Source organism: Phaenicophaeus curvirostris, chromosome 19, assembly GCF_032191515.1.
Source record: "Phaenicophaeus curvirostris isolate KB17595 chromosome 19, BPBGC_Pcur_1.0, whole genome shotgun sequence".
Classification (NCBI taxonomy): Eukaryota; Metazoa; Chordata; class Aves; order Cuculiformes; family Cuculidae; genus Phaenicophaeus; species Phaenicophaeus curvirostris.
The window spans coordinates 10,623,151-10,646,450 of NC_091410.1; the positions used below are offsets into that span (position 1 = coordinate 10,623,151).

The 23,300-nt window shown below is 43.4% G+C and overlaps 1 protein-coding gene across 1 annotated transcript; it reads right to left on the reverse strand.

The window, feature by feature from the left end:
* Positions 1–51: 51 nt before the first annotated feature.
* On the reverse strand, positions 52–15,273 carry PRKAR1A (protein kinase cAMP-dependent type I regulatory subunit alpha). Its single transcript, XM_069872425.1, has 12 exons — positions 15,136–15,273; positions 13,200–13,263; positions 12,152–12,330; positions 7,860–8,033; positions 7,158–7,249; positions 6,853–6,914; positions 6,287–6,333; positions 5,538–5,696; positions 4,817–4,877; positions 4,416–4,537; positions 3,725–3,806; positions 52–2,519 (listed from the first exon to the last, which is right to left on the reverse strand). The coding sequence occupies exons 3-12, from the start codon at positions 12,326–12,328 to the stop codon at positions 2,347–2,349; spliced, it is 1,149 nt and encodes a 382-aa protein (XP_069728526.1). The 5' UTR covers positions 12,329–12,330; positions 13,200–13,263; positions 15,136–15,273; the 3' UTR covers positions 52–2,346.
* Positions 15,274–23,300: the final 8,027 nt, after the last annotated feature.

A 23,300-nucleotide genomic window follows, 5' to 3' on the forward strand; every position in this document is an offset into this window, starting at 1 on the left:
AAAACACAATACAGGGATGTGGGGGGGAGGAAAGAGAAGAGACTGATTGCATTTAAGAATTTAAATCATTTTATTGCTTTACCTGCCATTAGGACAATCTATAACAAAAGGAATATAATATAATATATTAGCACATACAGTAAATCAGACTTATAGAGTCAGGTAACAATACAAAAATGGTCCTCTGGTTGACTATAGCTTTCTAGGGCAATAGACTTCTTAAATTCGCTAAAGGTGGACTAGCAAAAATTACTTCTAAAGCCCTGAATGTTAGCTAAGGCAAAACTATGCCAATTGTGGTTTCAAACATATTTAAATTGCACACAAAGGTAAAGCTGTAATTGTGATTAATATTTAACTCAGACTTAGATTTATCTTAAAATCTTGTAGGTAAAACTACAAAAGGGAGTAAACAGCAAGCTAAAAAGATGCAGTAGTGAAACTTGATTAGAAAGCCTTATATAAAAAAAAAATGTGCATTTTTTTGTGGAGCACTACCTAGTTTACACAGTTTTTGGTGCTTTAAAGTAACACAAAGAACGCATATGAAGAAAAAACCTGGATAGAGTCAAAACTCAAGAAAATAGTTTTACCAAAACAAAAAAAGAAAGGTAGCATTTGCTTACTCCTTAAGGACTCAGGCAGAAATCGTCTACTCAACATATCCTGAACAGAGAACTCAAATCATAAGCATTTAAATCCCGTTATTGGGATTTCAGGTTCAGAAATACCCTGAAACCTTTTGTAAAGGCTTGTTACCCTCAGCTTTATTTCGCATCAATTAGCAGAATCTTTCTGATTATCTACACGCCTGGGAGAAAGTGTGTTGAATTTGAATCCCTATCACCTCAGAAAGGAAATAAAATGAGGGCTCCATCATTAGAAGTAGTTGCACAACAAATGCAAAACTGCTTGCTGTCACTCCCATATACAAACCTACGCTACTTTATATAAATTACAGTTTAAAGGAAACCTTAAAAATTACCTACCATTATTGACCTGTGGAATTCAGTAAAAACTGTTGGGAAGTATTGATGCGCACAGAATAATGGAACACAAAGCTGGTAAATACTGAAATACATTTAAGACTCCGCAACATATTGAACTTGGAAAAGAGTGAGTATGAAATATGTGTCGTGTGAATTCATTAAGCAGGGAAAGAGAATGCACCCTTTGTGTTTAACTAGATCTACAATTAACCATTTTGAAAATTATGAAGTGGCTGATTTAAAAACTTAAAATAACCAAGTGTTGCAGAAAAGTTAAAACATTCACTTTCTGCCTCACATTCTCTACCAAGAATAATGGCATCTATGTAGACCAGCAATCCTGCCACCTGCAACTGATGCTGGCCATAAATACTCAGCATTTATTTTCCCTGGTAACAGAGTCACTGGAACTGATGATCCTTTAAAAAGTCAACTGAGGGATACAAAGCAAGCAAAAGTCACAGGGAAAATAAAGTATTTGCTTCCAACCTCTACATCAACCTAAGTACTTGAACATGACTAACAGCCTGACAGCTGCACCATTCTCACACCCATCTATGGACTAGAGAGCAAAGTTAGGCATTTAATGTAACATTTGGTTCTTGCCACTTTGAACAGGAAGTTTTAAATGGCCTATCTATCGCCAAAGAAAGAACGAGAAAAAAAAATCAGTTAGGGCAAGTCAGCAAATTAAGTAACAACTGCAGTAGTTCACCAGAACTATAAACCTTGAAAGCTTTGATTTACACTTGACAAAAACATAACTAAGCAACCTTAAACCAGTAGACACAGGAACAATGATACTGTTAGATTCCAACTGTGGCTTTCTTAGCAGCTGATGCCTCACGACTGAACCCAGGATTACAGCACCCAGAAAATTAAAAAAAAGAAGACGACCTCAAGCCCCAAGAAGCTCAATTACAAGGGCAGTTCTCATTTGAAAAGAAATACAGCAGATTATGACTTTAAAATCTGTCCAATAACTCAAGAAACACCTTTAAAAACAAAATTTCCCCCCCATCTACTGTCACCTCCCTTCTCTATGGCAACTGGCATGGGGCCAGATTTCTCCCTCACAGAAGCAAGGCTGCGTTTGCCCAAGTTGGACAAAGTTGCACAGAGAGAAGCCATAAGAGCAAACGTCCCCATAGAACTTTCTCTATTAATTTAATGGGACAGAGAGCACAGAACTAATATGCTCTAAACTTAAAAACAGTGCCATGAGAAGCATTTTTTTTTCTTTTTTTTTTCTTTAAAACAGACAGGAAGCTGCAAATGCCAGTGGCAATGTGGCTCTGCACAAGGGTAATAAAGCAGTCTGCGTTCGTGAAGCAAGTTTTGGAGAGGGAGGAAGGTTTCAGACAGACAGTGATACAAAACTGTTGTACTGCTGGATGTTTCGCTTGAGAATATCCGAGCACGGACCCAGGACACGTTCAAATCGAGGTCGATCAAGCTTTACACATTTCAACAGGCCACGAGCAACAACTGTGGCGGCGCGGGGACGATTCATCAGCAGCGCTATTTCACCTAGAGCAACATGAAAGCGTGAACAGTGTTAAAATCAACGCACAAAAGAGCTGAAGAAGTTACCCTATTGTATCTCAAACTGCTGCAGGAACTTTTTTTTTGAGAGAGAGGGAAGTTTTCAAACACTAAATAGTAGGTTTTGAACAGGTTGCTTGCTTTGTTTCAGAACTGCAAGCCACTTTTCTTCTAAACACAAAACAAGGCTACCAGGAATATCTTGTTATACACTGTTACATTATATTCCAGGAATGCTCTCATTCTACACATCTAGCACTTATTTGCAATCCAAAACTAAATCAACATGCACTGGACAAGTGATTAGTTCCACATGAAGACTACTTCAAAGTTTTCAGAAGTATGTGTTTACAGTAGGATCTTAGGCTTTCTCTTTGCCAGCATCCATAAGCTTTTTCAAGCCAAAGCAACTTGCATACTATGTAAATTTAGCTGAGTAAGAACACCTTCAACAGAGGGGAAAAAAGACCCTGATCTGGACTTGGGAGACTATGCCCAGAGCATCCCACAGTTTTGGGGGTCCCAGTACAAGATGCCGACAAAGCAGAGCAGGCCCAGCAGTGCCATCCAGATGATAAGAGGACTGCAGCACAGGGTGAACAAAGACATGCTGAAAGAGCTGGGTTAGTCTGGCCTGGAGAAGAGAAGGCTAAGGAGGGAATCATATTGCTGTCTTCAACTATGTCATCAGTGATTATAAAGCCAAAACTAGTCTGCTCTCTGCACAGTGGAAGACAGGCAGAAAGCAACAAGTTGTAGAACAGGAAATTCTTGTCAAGTTTAAAGACAAAAAAATTATTCACAGCAAGGCTGGTTAAACAGCAAAAGAAACTGCCCAGGGAGGTCGTGGGATCTCCACCTCTGGACACATAAGAAACCCAACTGGACACAGCCCCGAGCAATATGATGCAATTTCCAAGTTCGCACTGCTCAGAGCAAGGAGGGGTCTGACCAAATCCCACCAAACCCCTTCTACATTACTGTAGCCTAGATCTCTGTGACATGCGTACACACCTGAATGCCAGGTGACTCTAATACTCACCTGACATTGAGCAAAACCACAAGACTTAGCCAAAACAGCAATTATGCAAATCCATCCCATCGTTATCACCCACAGTACCCATCAACACAGCACAAGTACAATGGTGACAGGAGCGTTATGTCATCATAGTTGTCACTACATAACTCACCAAAATAATCAGAAGGTGCCAGTCTGCCCACTTCAACAAATTCTTCATTTTCTGATCGACGCTGTAACACTGCAGCTGTGCCCTTTAATAAATCACAGCAATTAAACAACTGGAATTTCCAGTTAAAGCATTGAATTCCACAAGAAACCAGTTGCTTTGCAGAAATAACTGTTATGGTGTCTCAAGTCTTAAAAAATTAACACTTCACACAGCTCACCAGACAGCTCTACAAGAGCAGCTGGTCCTCCCTCCTCTCTATGTATAAAATGCTTTGGGTATTTACCTATCCACAGCACCAACTTCTTCCTATTATTCCTCATAGTACAATGAATATTATGGTATGGCTAACAAAAAAAAAACAACAAACAAACACCCAACCAGCCCAGACAGAAGACAATGACAGCACTACCAAGACATTACTACCCATGTAGAATGGGTCTCTGCCCCCCTGAAAAAGATCAGCTGGTTTCAGCCAGAAACTTGTTACTTTTTTCTTGGAAATACTATTTGTAAAAATAGCAAAACTAAATATAAGCTTCTGCGTGTCAAGCAAGATTATATTTCTTTAGGAATTCTCTATAATCCTACATTTCATTTTCCTCCAAGTGACTATTTAAGGGTAGAATAAGCCACGTTAAAAAAAAGTAGTAGTAAAGTTTTTTAAAGAGCTTTTACTTTTGATCTTCCTTACCTCCAAGATGATGAAGAACTCATCTCCTGGCTCTCCTTGGACCACAATCTTCTGCCCATCCTCAAATTGTACCGGTTCCAATGCATCAGCTACAGTGAGACGCTCCCACTTGTCCAGAGATTCTGTAGAGTTAATAATAGTTCATTAACAAAGGATCTTTTCTAGGCACGGATTATACTTTTTACTCTGCTTTTATACAGAGGAAAACCTATTTATGGCGACATTTGTGCATCAGATATCAAGACCTGAATTAGAATTGTTTCTGGAATCATGCAGAAAAGCAGTTCAGGCTTTGGAGTCAGTTTTAACTGATCACCACAACAGCTGTAATCATAAAAACGTTAGGTAACAGCTTTATTATACATGGCAATTTGTTCCACTTCAAGAGTCTTCTCACTTACCCAATATGGATACTTTACTAAGGAATTCCTCATACATTTTTCTCTTTCTCAAAGTACTTCCCTACAAGAACAACAAAAAAAAAGCACACAAGGTAAGTTTTCTTTCTACCTCAGGTTTTACACGAGGCTTCAAGTAAAATTCAATACAAAAATAAATATAACCAGACATACCTCATTCCTGTCCCACAGAGCCCAAATACACAACATTAAGTGTTTCCAAAGTTAATTATTTCAGTCATATTTCAGAGTTCAGCAATCTTCATAAAGTGCTTGGCATTACTGCAGCCTTAATGTTTCTTAAATGCATTTGAACCATATAACCTTACCAAAACTGACAACACCTACTCAAGTTACAACTGTTCACACATACTACTCACAAACAGCAAGCTAAATGCAGAGCAGAATCAAAACATCCAAAGCGTTTACCAGCAGGTATTACATTTTCACTCTAGTTCAATACTGCACTGGCATTGCTTTGTTCACTAACGCAGGATTCCCCACATGCCCGTGCCTTATAAATGTATGCCAGATGATCAGCTTTCTGATCACAACAGCTAGCAGGATTTTGAATAAAAAACTCCAGCAAACAACATGCATAGATAGGAGCTCAGATGACCGGAATAAGTTGAGTAGATACTAAAACCAAAAGCATAATTCCAGGTTATACACAGAGCTATTGAGTCAGTGGCATAAACAACACATCAGCTAGAATAACACTTGCCATCAGAATCCTTCTATAGCTGTCTCTATCAATGCCCCACAACTTCACATTCGTCTTCGCTTTGACGGTTGCAGCACGAGGAGTTCCATATATAAGGGCAAGTTCTCCAAAGCTTCCACCCTCACCAACACTGGTTGCCCACTCGTTGTTCACATAAACCTGAAAGGCAGTATGTGGTAATAAGCCAAGGCCCACAGTGTCTTGTCAGCTGGTCAGACAACATGAAGGTCCATCCACACTATTTCCTTTACAGTAAAGGGAAATTCTCATGTCTGTACAATCAGCTGACCATTTCACGGCTTCATCAACACTTCATAGACAACCACAGCCCCGGTTTACTTTAATCAACAAAGGGACTCTCTTCTAAATCACATGCATGGAGACTACACCCTTTGTTGAGGCTTTATTTCCTATCCAAGCCTCTGCCAGAGAAAGCTATGGATTAGTCGGACTGGAAAACAAAAGGCCTGGTCATCCCTGAAGCCTGCCCCACACTTCAATTAGGTTCGACCCTCCACTTGTAAAGCATTAGTATTACGTCAGTGTTGGAATCGTTCATTTTGAAACTCAACTCTCGGTCTGTGCAGTCAGACTGAGCTGCTAAGGAGCAAAGCGGCTCCAAAGCAAAACAAGCTTCTACAGGTAAGAACTTATGAGAGAAGCTGCTACAGGAAGAACCTGTAGAAGAACCCTGCAAAAGTCAGGCTGTTCTACTATGAATGAACTTATCATTAATAAACTACACTTACATCCATTTCTCCTTGATCAACAACATAGAAGTTATCTCCTTCATCACCTAAAGAGGAAAAGAAAAATTGAATACATGCTAAGAAGAAAGCAAAGCTATGCACATATTCACATTTCACAGAACTCGCATCCCTGCCAACTTCAATGTTTAGAATCTAATAAGGCAGAGACAAATTTTGCCCAGCTTACAGGGTGAAGTATCACATTTTCCTGATTTCACACTCCTCTATGTCCTGAGAAAGTGGCCATCTACTGGTATGTGGGAGATCAGCACCACTTACAACACTACTGGAAAGGCATACTGACTCCATACACTGACATGACGTGTTCTCCGAAGCCACCACATCACCATCTTTCCAAAAGAAAACACATGCAATGAAACTACATCTTCCTACTATTGCTTCAGTCCTTACTTTCACATGAGCTGTGCTTCAGGTAACTTAACAAGAAAGGGTCACTGTATCCAGACAATGTTTTTATTTTCACAAAACCCCCAAATGAGCAAGAGGACTAGGCCAGGCTCTGCCCACCATCTCCAACTTATGCATCGATAAACATTGTCACTTGCCTTGCTGTATGACAGTCTCTCCAGCAATGTAAGTGACAGGGAACATCGCATCAAAGATGTCACTGAAAAAAAAGATATCAAAATTAGATGACTGTGTGGACAGCTGTCAGGCATGCATCCCACAGCCCACCAGTACCGCTCCTACAATTCTGCACCCCCAACCCATCGGTACTGTTACTGCAACTCTACGGTTACACCAGCTGCTGTGAAAAGGTTGCACAGCTTTGTACATTATGACACATTCAGCCCTTCTGAAGTCTGCATTTCAAGACGCTTTCTTCAAGCCAATAAAGATATATTCCTACCTTCTTTCATTATCATCAAGATGGGCAAACAGCACATTCTTCTCAATAGCTTTGGCCAAAGCAGCCATAGTCTTATAATCTTTTGGAATAACCTAGGACAGAATCAGAAACAAACTGATTAATTTTGATGAAAATTTTCTGCATTCTCCTGAGTAAATAAACTATTCAATTGCTACAAAACGCTGGCTGAGCTTTTCCAGTTTCTTTCAAGCATTATAGAGCTAAATCCAAATAAAGTCAACGCTTACAGCCAGTTTATGCAAAAGGTAAATAAAATCTTGTTGTAAAAGCACCATTCCACACTAAGTTTCTAAGTTTTTTTGCAAAAGTGTATGTATCTGTTCCACCTGTGTTTGCCTATGAATAGCAAGTCTGCTCTGCCATTAGGCAAAATGTAACGTTGGTGCAGCTGTCAAATAACTGGAAGCACTTTGTTTATATATATAACATATATGCACATATAAATATATATATACTACTTCAAAGGGAACAGGTCTACGTTATGTATAAATGGTTTAATTACATGCCAGCTTATTTCAGCCTCCAATTAAACACCTATATACACGTCTGCTTTTTACAGTTACCACAAGACTTTAACAGGTTACAGGAGCTGTGTTTTTTAACACACTGGATAGAACGTGGTCTCAAATAAATTCTTGGATTGTAGATGCAATTTTAAGCAATGTTTAAAAGTTAGGGCACCTTTCTAACGTAAGATGCAGCATCCTCTTCTGTATAGACTTCTGCACTGATGGCCCCACGCCTTCTTCGACCCTTAACCACAGGGTTCATGGGAGGAGGAGGAGAGATTTCATCCTCCCGTGAGTCTGAGCGCGAACCAGACTTCTGTTGATTCAACAACTGTTTTGTTTCCTCCTAAACAGGAAGGAAGACATGTTTGTGTCACATAATCCAGCAAAAAAAAAAAAAAAAAAAAACAAACCATTCCACATTATATTCCGATATAGCCTGTGAGTGCAAGACAGCTTCCTGTGTCCTGTTACTCTGGTGTTAAAACAAACAGGAGACTACAGCAACCAAGATCAAAGGCCTTTCAAAACAGATGGCAGATATGCCTTTCACTCATAACATTCATGCCACAATGATATTTATTTTCATAAGCTACACTACAGTTTAATAAATGAAGTATAAAACAAATCGACTCTGCTTTGCACTAGCATATTTAACAGACAATGAAGAAATTCTGCAAAGGACAAAGACACTTTCCCAACTGTAAATTCAGCAGTTCTTCCTCACTGCTGCAAGGTGTTAAGCCTTTTTTGATTTGAAAGGCAGAAGAGCAGCTCCTCAGAAATCCATGTTACATGAGAAGCTTTTGAAACAAGGTCAAGTCATGGACCAACTCAATAACCTACAGTTATTTTAGGAGACGGAAACATGAATACCACTTACAAAAGAGCTGAAGGAAGGATGCTAGAGGCCTAACAGCAGGTTTGTTCCTCAAGCCACAAATGTGCCAACTTTGTAGCATGTTACACCTTTTCCTTGCTTCCCTCAGCTGCCTGTCCTGCGGTGTTGCAGTGATATAGTAGAAGACTGGTGTACTTACAAGCAAATGAAGTCTAACTCAACACAGAAATTTCATTCTTCTGTGTACTAGAATATTCACCTTAATCAACTAAAATCAAATTTAAAACAAAAAAAAGCAAACCTTGAAACCTAAGCATTTGCATAACAGACCAAATTACTTTCCCAGTGTTCAGGAAACACGGGTTGGGGACATGCCTTAAAAGAACAAGTTGTCATCTGTTCTCCAAGAGCTCCTCACACTTTTAAAAGCTGGGTTTGTCCCAGTGTCCTTGACCAAACAGTCCCCTGCCCAGCTGGACAGCTTGCTGCCTGGCTGCCATGCTCCACTCCAGGGGCACAGGGGCTAAGTATAACAACAACACTTTGAGGAAAGGGACATTAGATAACCATTGCAGCGAGTTTACATTTTACATGTCTCTGACAGCCAAAGAGCAAACACTCATCCGCTGAATTACATTTCACTTCCTGCTTTTTGCCCATTGATAAAATAGTGCCACATTTGCACATGGGAGCAAAACATATTTCAAACCTTGCTTCTACCTTCTGATTTTAGAGAAACAAGTTTCAACTGAGATGAGGTTAAAAATAGCTTGAGTTGTACTAAGCATTGGGTTTAAACTGCCTCTCTACAAAGCATGCAACACCATCAACCACAGAAACACGTCTGTTGATGCATTAACCCGTAAAACACTTACACTTTTTAAATAAGTGAGCACCAGTTGCTCTATTTTCTCCAGTATCTCATAAAGCAGTGTTAAAAGCTCTTCCCTAAACTCGCACTGCACAGTATCCTCCTTAATGACTATATTTTGCAAAAGAAACACTTAAGACATCAGAAAATATTCAGGTATATATCTGTGGATGCAGGGCAGGTGATGGGAAACAGTTACAACAACCAGATGGCAACTGCACTTCCTACTTCCAGCTTTCCATAGAGCCTAATATGCACATAACTGAATTACAATATTTCAAACACACACTTATTCCAGTGGACAGCCATGTCCAATATCCAAGATTCATCTAGCAGGCTGTAATAACGATCTCTACATCAAATTTCCATAGCTGAAACTACATAACACGGCCAAGCACGGCACAGGATAACTATTAGCATTTTGTGTGCACTGGTTTTACCAGACATGTTTGCACAGCAAAAAGAACAGAGGCCTTGGTACACCACAAACAGACAAAATAAAAACATTTACAAAATCAATGTGTAGTAATTAGATTCACATAACAGCTTTCATAACTCTGAAAAGGACATCTGAATTCCTACCATAGCTATAACAATTGCAGACACAGTAATTTTAATGTTTCTGAATGTAAATTCAAACGCTTATTTAAATGCCTTCAATATATTTAATAACATGACAGTGAATCAGCTCTGTGTATGCTGTGGAAGAGATGACTTCTCAGGGTAACTAGAGAGAAAATAGCAACTGCACTTCAGTTTTAAAAGGTGTTCCTTCAAAATTCAGTCTTAAAATCCCAACACTATATCTCAACCTCAATTTTATCCAGTCTCACGGATGAATGGATGTAGAAAGTACTTTGGAAAGCTGCTCTGAGAAGCTATTAAAGATGTAACAGGCATCAGTTCTGGAAGGGGAAGCAGATTCCATTTCAAACATTTGTGCTCTACCAGAGCTAAGGACTGGGCTAGAGGTGGTTAATAACTATACTGCGCATCTGTGCTTTCCAGACACAGATGTCAGAGGTGTTTGCTAACACAGCACAGGATGTTCATGTTCTGTTATTTGATAGCTATTAAGGTACTGCATTTCCTGGTTAAACAGAGATCAATCCATTAGACTGGATGGTGAAATTCCTTAGAGAAAGCTGCAGCAATGTTTGCAGAAGGCAAGAAGAAAAATGCTAGAGCTTCACTTTTAGCTATAGCTGCATTAATAGGAACGTATTACCCAGGCCAACACAATGCATAGAAGATCATGACCAAAACTGTAAGAGCAATTTAAGCAGAAAACACATTACCTAAACAGTTTTATTTTGAGCTTCCTTGTAGGCTGATAGAGTACGTAAACAGCCTATTTGCACCAGAATAAAATCATCAGGAGTTACTCAGCTCCCGAATATATGTGATTAACTTCAGAGCTAGACTTGCTGTCCTGCTAAAAACGAATTCCACTTCCTTTAATCTTAAACACAGTGTGTTGACCAGAAGTTGACCTCCCAAAAGCATCCAAATATTCCTATTTTATTATATCCCTACATATGGATTGGTCTACAATTTATTCCAAGTGCAGTAATGCAGTTTACTTTGTTAAGTTTTGTCTATCCATACTTGTGGTGATTAGTGTCTAAACTAGCAATCTATCAGTACCTATAAACTCAAGAATCCAGGGTGGAAGAAGAGGCACAGTAACAGAGAGGGATGACGGATTTTTAAGAATCTGATCAGTACCTGTTTTGCTGCTGGCATTCTCTCTGAGAGAGAAGGTAGCCAACATGCAGACAAAAGAAGAAACTAACATTCAATGAACAAGAACTCTGTAGTATAAGCAAAATGTTCCTCAAATACACAACAAGTATGGGAGGTCAGCTTGCAGCATCTGGTCGTTTTCTAGTACCTACTTCGGATGCTTTGGTAAAAGATAATTTCCACTACACACACATGATCTCTAGCATCAATTTTTCTCCTTTACATCAGCAATTAATACCCAGCCTTTCCTCTACATTAGCCTTTAAAACTTCAATTTTCATAGCATCACAGCAGCTTCTTTCCCATGTATCAATATATAAAATTAACAGTTCAAAAGAACATGAAATAACCACTTCAAATATGACCACCGAGATGACAAAATACTTTCCATTCTCAAGATCCCAGAGTGCTTCCAACAACAACAAAACCACCTAAGAGACCTTAAGGATAAACGCAAGAGGGACAACAAAGCAGAACACCAACACCAAGCTCTGAAAAAAGGCAGAAACAGGCACAGTCTCCTAGAGATTCAGAATGCAAATACTTCTGTGGGACTTGAGCTAGACCTGAATAACTACCACAGGCCTCCTGCTTCTGTGCTGTGTTGGAATTATTGCGAGCCATTTGTCTCAATATAAGAAACCAAATGCCTATTGCCAGTGTCTAACCAAGGTCAAACACCATGGTTATCATCCAGCTACAGACACAGTCGTGTCTGCTATCTGTTAGCTTCCATGAGTAAGCAGTAGACAGGGATTACACCTACATCCCAGCTGAGTGAGTCTCCTTGCCAGCCCATGTTCTGCCCTACGTGCTTTGTTGCGACAGAGATGCTTTTACACAGTGATCAACAGGCATCAATTACTGGAAAACAGGACTTGCTTTCCAAAAGCATCAGTTCCAAACAGCCAGTACCAACGCTAGTCAAATCTGAAGTTCAGTCTCCAAATCACAATGAGACAAGGTAAAAGTTCCACTCTCCTTCCATCCCGCTAGGTATTTTTACCTTCTCCAATCTTTCAAAATATTCTCTGAGGAATCCCATGGGTCTTTCAGGTCTCACTGTGCATAACTGTACAATGCAATCCTTCAGAAGTTGCTGGATGTTGTGTTTTTGGACGTAAAGCTCGCATTCCCGAAGACTACGCTCCTCCTCACTGCTGCTGCTGCTAGAAGCTGCCATGGCTGAAGAGAAGAGAAAGAGAAGGTTAAAAATCCAGTGGAAATACTGCTGGCAGTTAGGCACATTCTGCTGCATCATCTACTGACATCACAGTATAAAATTACCCTTATCTGTAAGACTAATAACTAAGATAAAGCATGAAAGAACTTATTTAGCACCTGGAAATAAAAAAAACCCCAACACTGGGTGATCTACAGCCACAGGCACAAAAGGAAAAGCATTTGACTGAGCTGGAAAAGCTTTAACAACTCAAGCCCTGTGAGCAAAGTCAGGGAAGCTTCCAGCTAAACTTTCTGCTGATTAAATCTAGCATCCTGGAGGATCAGAGGTTACTTTCACAGAGCTGTATGGGATCACATGGATGATGACCAGGAAACAGGTGGGTGGAAGCTGGGAATCTGAGAAGCAAATATGAAAAGTATTAGGAAGTAAAGCACTTAAAGGTTGAAGATGAAGCCAGTTCGCCAAATGCCGAGGCAGAATCCACCAACGGAAGTTATGTAATTAGCGGTGTCACTCTGAAAAAGCTACTCTCTGGTTTAAACTGCTCCATACTGCCTACCTCCACAGATACATAACAATCTCAAAAATATTTCTTCAACTGAAAATAATCAAAAGTACATCTCTAAACACATCTGTTACAATGCCAGCTTTTTAAAAGACTTCAAAATTACGGTGTCAGCTGTAACACTTCCTAAAGCACTCTTAAGCAGGCTTTATCCCCCCTTTCAGGTTACAGAACCATTTTAACATATACTTTTACATTTTATACATATATATGAAATATAAATTTTACGTCAACACCAGGAGAGCTAAAATAGAAATAGGAAAGGATTTCTTGTGGCATTTTTGATGAAACAAAGAAAGTTACCTGGTACAGGGACAGTGGCAACAGCTTATGAATACACAGCAAGACACGTTGATCCCAGGATCAGCTTTTGAAAAGGAAAAAACAGATTCAGAAGAATTTTGAGAAACAACAAGTCACTGAAAAGCCAAGCAATGCAATCTTGTTACACTTACTACCCTACTGAGGCAGCAGATTGAGAAACGCCGGCAGAAAAGCACTGTGCTCCTTCAAATTATACTACTGGAGATTACTGGTGCACTCTAGTTAATACGGAATTGCTAACACTTCAAACAGGTTTTGTTCTTGTCACAGTTAATCCCCACATAAGTACACACGGGCAGATGCATTATGTGTTGCATAAACACTGAGTACGGACTTCACATGGACTGAGAAAGTGTCTTAAAGCTCTCCAGTTACTTCTTTTGTTTTGACAACTCACATAGTGAAGGTCAGTCCTAATTAACAGCCCCAAAGAAAGCCGGCTCCATGTCAGCCTACAAATTACAACCCAAGGAACAGGCCCTGCTGCTGTTCCTCAGAAGAGCAGGAAAACCACAGAAATAATAAAAACACCATCATTTCACACAGTGTTTTTCCTTCACATCACACACCCACCATTCCCCAGGGCCCCTGAGGCACAGCTACACTCCAGCTCCCCCAAAATCGCAGGATCGCTTGCCCCAGGGTTAACTCTCCAAGCCCAGCCCACCCCTCACTGTGGCCCCAGGGTGAGGGGCAGCACTGAGGCAGTCCTGGAGGATGGAAAGAAAACTATAATCCCACCTCTCTTTCTTTTTTTCTTCCTCCTCAGTAATCAATTCAGATATTGATGGAATAAATCATCAGCCTCATATGGTGATTTCCCTCTGCTTCAAGCTCACCTTAAGTCTCTTTTGTTGGAATGAAGCAGAAAACAGGATGCTAGGAGGGCTCACAGTGCTGGGGTTGCATAGATAAGTTTGGATGATATCAGAGAGGATCCTTCTCAATTAGATAGGATCATAGAATGGTTCAAGTTGGAAGGAACCTTTCAGCCCACCCAGTTCCAACCCCCTGCCATGGGCAGAGACACCTCCCACTGGATCAGGTTGCTCAAAGCCCCATCCAAGCTGGCACTGAACACCTCCAGGGATGGTGCAGCCACCACTTCTCTGAGCAACGTGGACCAGGGCGTCCCCATCCTCGTTGTGAAAAACTTCTTCCTAAGATACCATTTAAATCTTCCCCCCTACCAATTTAAATCCCTATGGTTTAACAGTGGGCAGTCACAGCCGGAGTGGATGATCATAAAACCAAAGAATGGTATGGGTTGGAGGGGATCTCAAAGCCCATCCAGTCCCAACACCTCTACCATGGGCAGAGAGACACCTCTCACTGGATCAAGGTGCTCAAAGCCCCATACAACCTGATCATCATAGTATCACAGAATGGTTTGGCTTAGAAAGGGCCTTAAAGATCAATTAATTCCAACTCCCTGCCACGGGCAGGGGCACCTCTCACTGGATCAGGTTGCCCAAAGGCCTTGAACCCCTCCAGGGATGGGGTAGCCACGGCTTTAGATAACGCCAAGGGTGGACCTGGATAGGCTTTAAGGTCCCTTTCAACCCAAAACACTCCGTGATTCTACGATCGCCAGGTCGGACGGGGCTTTGAGCACCCTGACCCAGCGGGAGGCGTCCCTGCCCATGACCGGGGTGGGGTGGGATGGGGCGTGGAACTGAACGGGCCTTGAGGCCCCTTCCCACGGCAGGAGGGGCGGGACTGGCCGGGCTTCGAGGCCCCTTCCAGCCCGAACCGTTCTATGATGGGAGACGGGGGGGCGGCGGCCCCGAGGCTCCCCCGGGTCTGGGGCCGCGAGAGGGAGTGGGGGCGAGCACACCCGCCGCAGGCCCGCTCGCTGCCGGCCCCGGGCCCGGGCCCCCGCCCTCCGCCCCACAGAGCCCCCCACCCCGCTCACCTGGCGCGGGCGGCTCCGCCGGGCCCTCTCCGCCCCCCGCCCGTCCCGGCGCGGCCGCGGCCTCAGCGACAGCAGCGGCGGCTCCGACCGGAAACCGAGCGGCGCGGCCAATCAGCGCCCGCCGTGACGTCAATGCGCCTCGCTCTCGCCCGCACCCGTCGCCACGGTAACTCTTAAAGGGGCAACGAAGGGAGGAGCCAGGCCCCTCGAGGCGAGGGCGGCGAGCGGGATGGGGCCCGCGCGGCGCAGAGCCGGCGGGCGCTTTAAGGCGCGCGAGGGCGGCGGGGAGGGGCCGGCAGCGGCGCCGCAGGAGCTGGGGGCGGCGGCCGAGCCGGGTTGGGGCGGGGCGGGGTTCGATAAGGGCTCTGAGGGAGTGAGGCTGGATGGGGCTGTGAGAGGTGCCCCTGCCCGTGGCGGCTGGTGGGACTGGGTGATCGTAACATCACAGAATAGTTTGGGTTGGAAGGGGCCTCAAAGCTCATCCAGTTCCAGCGTCCTCCCACTGGATCAGGGGCTCCAAGCCTCATCCAGCCTCGCCTTGAACCCCTCCAGGGATGGGGCAGCCACAGCTTCCCTGGGAAACCTGGGCCAGGGCCTCCCTCCCTCATGGTGAAGAAATTCTTCCTTATATCTAGTCTAAGTCTGCCCGTGTCCAGTTTATACCCATTGCCCCTCATCCTCTCACCACAAGCCTTTGTGAACAGTCCCTCCCCAGCTTCCCTGTAGCCCCTTCAGGAACTGGAAGGTCGCTATAAGGTCTCCTCGGAGCCTTCTCCAGGCTGAACAACCTCAACTCTCTCAGCCTGTCCTGATACGCGAAGTGCTGATCATCCTTGTCGCTTCCTCTGGACCCATTCCAACAGTTCCATCTCCTTCTTACACTGAGGATTCCAGAACTGGACACAGTACTCCTGACAGAATGGTTTGGGTTGGAAGGGACCTTTCAGCCCACCCAGTTCCCCCCTTCCACGGGCAGGGACACCTGCCATGGATCAGGTTGCTCAAAGCCCTATCCAGCCTGGCCTTGAACACCAAGGATGGGGCAGCCACAAATTCCCTGGGCCAGGGCCTCCCCACCCTCATCATAAAGAATATTTTCCTAATGTCTCATCTAAATCTTCCCCTCTCCAGTTTGTGCCAAGTGATCCTTAAGGTCCCTTCCAACCCAAACCGTTCTATGATACCTCCGAGCACCTCACTCGCCTGTCTTTTAACCACCTCCCTCTGGGCAGCTGGTTCCAATATTTCACCACGCTTTCAGCAAATAAATTTTTCCCCAAGATCCAATCTAAACCTCCCCTGGCACAGCTTGAGGCCGTTTCCTCTCATCCTATCACTTGGGAGAAGAGACCAACACTCACCTCGCTACAACCTCCTTTCAGGGAGCTGCAGAGAGCAGTGAGAATCAAAATCGCTAGGTTAGAAAAGATGCTCTTGGCCACCTGGGCATGCTGCTGGCTCATGTCCAGCCAGCCATCAGCCAACACCCCCAGGTGCAATGACATCCTCACAGAGCTGCCGTGGGTGGCAGCAAATGCTCTGTTATGCGTTAACTAGAAGCCAAGGATTTTCTGACACCACGCCAAAAGCTAGAGGTTTTACAGAAAAGAAATCGATTCCATCTCAACATGACTTGTAAGGAATCATTAATGCTTGTAAAATACTGTCAGAGTGCAGTGTTATTAAATGTCAAATCTACCTGCTTACCAAGTAACACAGATTTTCCTTCTGTAACTGAAAACTACTGGAAGCTTCAGAACACTGGAAAAAAGTTGTGTGCATTCCCCACTACACACTTTTTTTCCCCCTTGCTTTTTATCTTCCCTTTTTGCAGGCTGCCTGCTAATGTCACATCTCACTCTTCCTTGTTTGGACAAGTCTTTTTGGGATAGATCCCATCTGGAATAAAGATCAGACCCATACGTAAAACCTGCTCTGCAACATTCTCTTTATTAAGAAAACAAGTATTCTGTTGTACAGCCCCTGATGCAATCCTTTCTCGAGCTCTGGAGCCAGAGAGTTCAGAGGGCAAGGCAGGAGTGTAATAAAGGGAACAGAACCAGCTTTCCAAAGGAGCCTTGTGGTGCCAGCCTGAGGTCCCTCTTGTTAACTGTGTGCAGCTCCTTCATCGTGACTCAGGACCAATTTATCTTTGAAAGTTAGCATATGTTTGTACATATTCATATGCTAATTCTTACACTGTCAAAGACGTAAGAGCAATTAAAAACAAAGCAAAGCCTGTTCCATTTGGTCTGGATTACAGTCAGACCTAGGCCTTAACTGTCTAATTAAATAATAAGCATTCCCAAGTAAATAACTTGCATTACCGTCAGTACTATTCCCACAACTTTCATTTCAAACAATTTTATGCATCAGAGTCTCTCATGAAGCAATCTGCTGCCGGAGGCTGTGGCTGCTGAAGAGCAGAGCTGCCCAGGCTGCCAGCACCGTGCACCACCACGAGCACCAGAGACACGGCGTGACACCTCTAGCAAGTCACCAGAAAGGGGGATGAGGTGGAGAACCGTACCGGCTGCTTATGGTTACATTTACTATGAACTCCATAGAGCTTTTTCTCTAATTCGGTATCATCTCCAATCCTGAAGCAGAGCCTGTCCAAAAGCATCACTATATCAGGGGAATCATCATGTGTCACAGCATGGACTTGCAGAGAGCTGCATATAGGTCTTCTTGATTTTAGCAGCCTAATTGCTCTCATTTTAAAACCAAGAAACACTGCCTGAAGTATGATATTTCTAGGCAGATTCTGGATGAAGGTGTCCACAGATATTTAGGTCCCTGCAAGTTAAGAGGATTTGGCTGCCTGACTACCTTGGAGAACCTGGACATCTCACCCATTCATTTTTGTAAGGTACTCTACTGTTGGCTTTAAGTATTTAGCCACTTCTGCTTCAGCCTCATAAAGAGGAATCAAAAGCACTATTTTCATGATTGAAAGCACCAGCCCTCTTCAAGATCATCACAATTTCTTCATCGACTGAGTGATAATGCCACCTCATCATTCTTGGGCATTTGGCTCATCTCCATTCTGCATTAAGTCACGTAGCATACATATTCCTGGTCTCATAAAAGACCAATAAATTTGTCTTCAAAAAGCATCTGAAATATCCCAAGTGGGAAGATAATTTGTTTGCTTTTTAACAAAGCTTCCCAGAAGTCCTTACAATGACTAAATCTATTACTTTAATTTTTATGGTGCTATTTATCAACACAGTGATCAACAGTAATAGAAGCAAAGAATGGTCACTGGGAAGGAAAGAAGGCAAGGCTTTTTACTGTGCTTACCATTCTGCAATCATACAAACCCCTCAGAGATACTGCCTGACTCAGTATTATCCTGCAAGCATAAAGCATTGCGGCGTTCACTGAAGGAGTACACAGCCATAGCAGGTTAGCTGAGGAGAAGGATATCCAGGCCAAGGCAGCCGGGTAAGAAGCCTGAGCATGGAACAGTGAGGACCACATGGGAAAAGAGCACAAGTAGCAGTGTTAAAGGTGTATAAAAAGCAGCTTGAAGCTGAAGCGGCTTTTGGATCCATCCGAAAGGAAAACAAACAAAAAATCATAGACTAGACCAGAAAAAAATACCTCCATGAGCAATTGCACTCTGCCAGGAATAACAGTGGGGCAGCGATCGTGGAGCTCAGGGGGAAAACGGTTCTATCACTCACATGAGAAATAAGAGTGTAGACACCATCCACTCCTGCAGCGTGAATAGAACAAAAGAAGCTTCCTGACGGGTACTTCAGTGGCAACAAAATTAACAGCAGTTGTGGGTATCACTGGGCTACACGGCAGTTGTACCAGCAGGGTTTACACTGAAGATACCATCCCAACTTAGTATCATGCTCTGCCTGTGAGGTACCACCATCTATCTCAGGCAAGCCACTGGGACTGAAAACAAATGAAGAAGTGTCAGATTGAAACAGCTAATATTCGTGTGCGTGTGTCCCCAAGTTCTACATGTTAAATCATGCAAATCTACCATCCCTAATGTATAAACAGATCCAAAGAGGCACAGCCCAACATGAAACACTTGATTGGGGTGACTGCTGCATATGCACCATCTTGGGATGAATGGGAAATGACGAAGTTTAGGGTACAAAAAGGTTTCATACACCAACAGGAGCTGCCGTTAGCCCCAACAGCCCTGAAATCCACACCGACCAGCAAACAGAAAATCAGTGGAACAAAAAGCTGTAGCATCACTGCAGACCGTGATGATGTCAGAACTAGAGTTCACCCTGTGTCCTTTGGGCACGTCTTCTTGCATTTTGTTTAAGCTTTAACGAGCATGGAAAATAACAGCCTATTGCTGCTGCACACCATGTGTTGCTGAGACCATACACTGTGATTCATAGAAAGATCCATGGATTAGGAGCCAAAAAAAGAAGGAAAAAACTCATATTCCTGTTTAACAATGGGCTATTTGAGGGCTTCTGGGTTCCAGGCCAAGCTCTGGAGTTGACTGTACAAACTTGACAGCTTTCAGTGTGACGTTTCAATATACCTGCCTGAAAGCAGAGAAAAAGGGTGCTTGCCACACAGCACCCAGCAATGCACAATGTTTGCAAAGTAGATTGAGCTCCTGGATGACTTGCAGCATAAATAAATCTGGTATCCAGGTCTAATTTTGCCACAAGAAAGGTGACAAAGAAACAAAGCAAGGAATTGATGCAATCAAAAACCACACAGTCTGAAAGACAGCGCTTGAGCTTCTGCTCTAACCCCATCATGACCTGTGCCATGGGCTAAAAACCCACTCTGGATTCTGAAAGATGGTGCATGGAAGTTGGCTTTGGTTTTGCTGCACGTCAGCTGGGCAGACAGCTGTGTGAAATGGTCCCCAGCACAGAACAAGCTGGCTTTGAGCAGCAGATCTCAAATCATTTCCATATGTTACTTTGAAGAAGTAAATGACTGGTAAGACTCAAAACAGAGTAACCAAGAGCAAAGAAAAAGAATGCCCTGAAGTGCCCAGATCTTCAAGATAGGCCAGTCAAGGAATCCATTTACATCTGCAAGACGTGCCTGCTGCGACACAGCCCATCACAGCTCAGCGTGGTTCCCTGCTGGAAGGCTTCCAACAGCCAAGGAGCAACGTTGGGAACATTTTACCTCCCTGAGTAAATGCTAAACAGCTCAGAAGCATGAGGGAGGCCGTGCAGCTAGCCTCGTTATTATCTGAGTTATGTCACATAGCTCCCTTGTGTTTGCCTAAGGACAGGCTCAGTGACACTTAGAAAAAGCCATGACACCCTGATTAAATTCTAACACGGATAACTGCCTGCCACCCAACCATGCTTAACTTGAACTCAGTGTTCTCTCTTTCTTCTGACCTAAGGAGTCGTGTCTAGACCAGCAATTAACCTGCACCTCAGCAGTGGGGTAAGACATTTCTAGGCACCCTCCTAGAAATATTTATTGGAAACTCCTTGCCTAGGTGTCCGTGCACAAGTCAAAGGACTTTAGGGACTCGCTCTGCTCAACTCCAAGTGAGGACTGTAATTAGCACAGTGAGAAACAAATGCATGTCAGAGTGCTAAGCTGCCTCACAAGAGCTGAGAGACAGAAAACGGCAACCAAAGCACCACAAAAAAGACCCCACAAGGCTCAGTCCTCCAGAGAGAGGGAAGGAGATGGGAGAGCAGCAGGTCTTGCCTCCTGCAGTTTGGATGTGAACTGTCTTTGCATTGTTAGCTTTGTACAACGTCTAGGCTGCTTCAGCAGTTTGTGAACTGCCCAAACATCTGCAAATGTGATTCTTGACTTTACAATCTGACGCAAACAGAAGAGCAAAGAGATAGCGTGCAGCCACTCTGACTTCTTTTCCGAGAAAGCATGTGAAGTACTACCAGTGTTTGTTTTGTAATAGAACGTAAATACTCCCATTCAAAAGAATCCTCAGTTCCCGTGCTTTTAACACAGAAGCAGTCTGGGGAGAGCTCCCTCTTGGAGCATCATCTGTGACACAGTTCTGTTGCAAGCTAAATGCACACATAGAAGTCTTCAGAACAGCCATGTGCTTGTCTCTGAAAGCAGGTGGCAATATAAACACATCATGCAGTCGGTCAGATCCACTATTCTTGGCCTGGACTGACACCTAAAACAATGTCTGGACCGACATCTAACAAACTGGCTCCAGAATCAAAAGATTTCTGATGCAAGTTTCTGCCTCCCTCCCCCTAAGATAATAGAGCATTTTCCCAGATGGAAGGAACCCACTTTAAAAACAATAGGTCTTTGAAATGTCAGCTATGGCTTGCTTGGCATGCGCTGTGTGCCACAGGAATACAATATAGCCTTTTTCATCCTCCAACTGTAGCCCTTAAAACTGAATGGGCAAGATTATTAAGAGACGCAGGTCTAGTTTCCTCCTCTGCTACTGATTTCCAGCCTCTCTGTGGAAGTGGAATCACCCTTTCCCCCAGCAGGATGAGGATAATAGTGCTTTCTAGGCAGATAAAGCCACGCTCATGAGATGTTTACATGCTCCAGTAAAGGGGATCAGTAGTTGAATTGCTGGAAGAAGCTTTAAGCCAGTTACAAGAGAACTGGTTCTGTATGGTTTGCAAAAGAAGCAATGAAGCTGCATCCCCATGAACTTGGAGTCTGTAGTGAGCAATAGCCACGGTTACCTTGACTGTGTACACCACAGTCCAGTAGGCAGTGTCCATGCCTCCCTGCACTCTCTCTTTGAACAAGAACCAAGTTGTTTCTGCTATGAATGTATGCATTATACTAACATTTTGTGCCATTTGTCCCCAGAGCTCCTACTTGTCTCCTCTAGCATGAAAGGGGAGAAAGTCACCCAGGTCATGAGACTTACTTATGTGCTAGGAGCTTGGGCAGTGAGCCTCTCTCTCCCACAGTGCTGTCCCTCCACAGCCTTACCAAGGGGAGCTGCTTCTCTGGTCTAGTAACACCAGGCTGTGCAGGAACCTGATGTTCTTCCATCTGTTGGGACCTCTGTGTGCTCTCAGACTCCCTCTCACAATGTTACTTGTTCTGATCTCACGTAAGAATATCCTTTGATCTTTAGATAATTGCAGAGGAATTGCAATTAGTGCTGTACCTAAGAGTTAAAGGGAAGGCAAAAGTTTCTTGCCCCCCCATTCCAGTTTTAACTCATTTGTTCCCTGTGGTGCAGGTCCCATGGTTCTCAGCTGAAGAGACCAAGACTTTAAAAAGCCCAGTGTACACCCCAAAGGGACACAAAGATCTGCCACCCTCAGCCCATATCATTGCCGTAAGCAGCATGTCAAACCTCCAGTGAAAGCCTCCAGCAAGATAATCCCTTGCCAAGGTAAGTGTGATGTCCTAATCCTAGTTAGGGAAATGGGATGTTTGCCAAAGTGAGGACAAGATAAGGAACATTAATCCAACTTACAAGGAAACGCAGCCTTAGGTTGCAAGCCCTTCTCTGACCTTGTTACGCACTTCTGAAAGGGCTGCTCACAAATGACAGCTCGTTAAATGGCACGACCCAGCTCAGGGTCAGCATCTAAAACTGAAAAGGAAAAACTGCAAGAAGCAAAGTTCTCAAAACTTTGGTGACATTTAGACTGGCTGTGCAGTCGGGCACAATGTTCCTGTCCTTCTGTCACCCTGACTGATGTAAGTGCCAGCAGATGGCTCTCGTCTCAATGCATCTTTCCCAGATTTTATACCTAAGGAGAGTGCAAAGCACATGGCACATACACTTCCACTGTATCCCCCTCCCCACACTAGGACAGTACCTGTCCAGTCAGTTTAGCAAGACAAGCCACTGTGCTGGTGACTGTCATAAATATGATCTGCCCATTGTTTTGCTTTCCCACATTATGATATCTGATACAGGAAACATGATACCAAAAAAAATGTAAAAAAGCTTTGAACTGATGACTTCTCTCGTGTCTAGATCTTATGATCAGTGTTCTTCCAAACAGAGTGGCCTCTGACGTGTACACCCCAGCCCTCCGTTTTCTTCTCACTTTTCCACTGTATAAAAGATAAAAACCTTATCTGTCCTGATATAAACAAGAAATAACTCAGGGCAAGACGAGAATCCAAGATACAAATTCCACATTCCTCTCTACAGCATTCTATAAGCAGGACACTGTATTTTCCTACAATAGTACTGAAAGCTAGTGGAGGTGCAGGTA

Coding starts and splice junctions, on each gene's coding strand:
- PRKAR1A (XM_069872425.1), bottom strand. CDS start 12,328: ATGGCAGCTTCTAGCAGCAGCAGCAGTGAGGAGGAGCGTAGTCTTCGG. Junction 7,250..7,859: donor CTGCATCTTACGTTAGAAAG/GTGCCCTAACTT, acceptor ATTCTGTCCTAG/GTTATTCCAAAAGATTATAA. Junction 6,334..6,852: donor AGAGACTGTCATACAGCAAG/GCAAGTGACAAT, acceptor TTTCCTCTTTAG/GTGATGAAGGAGATAACTTC.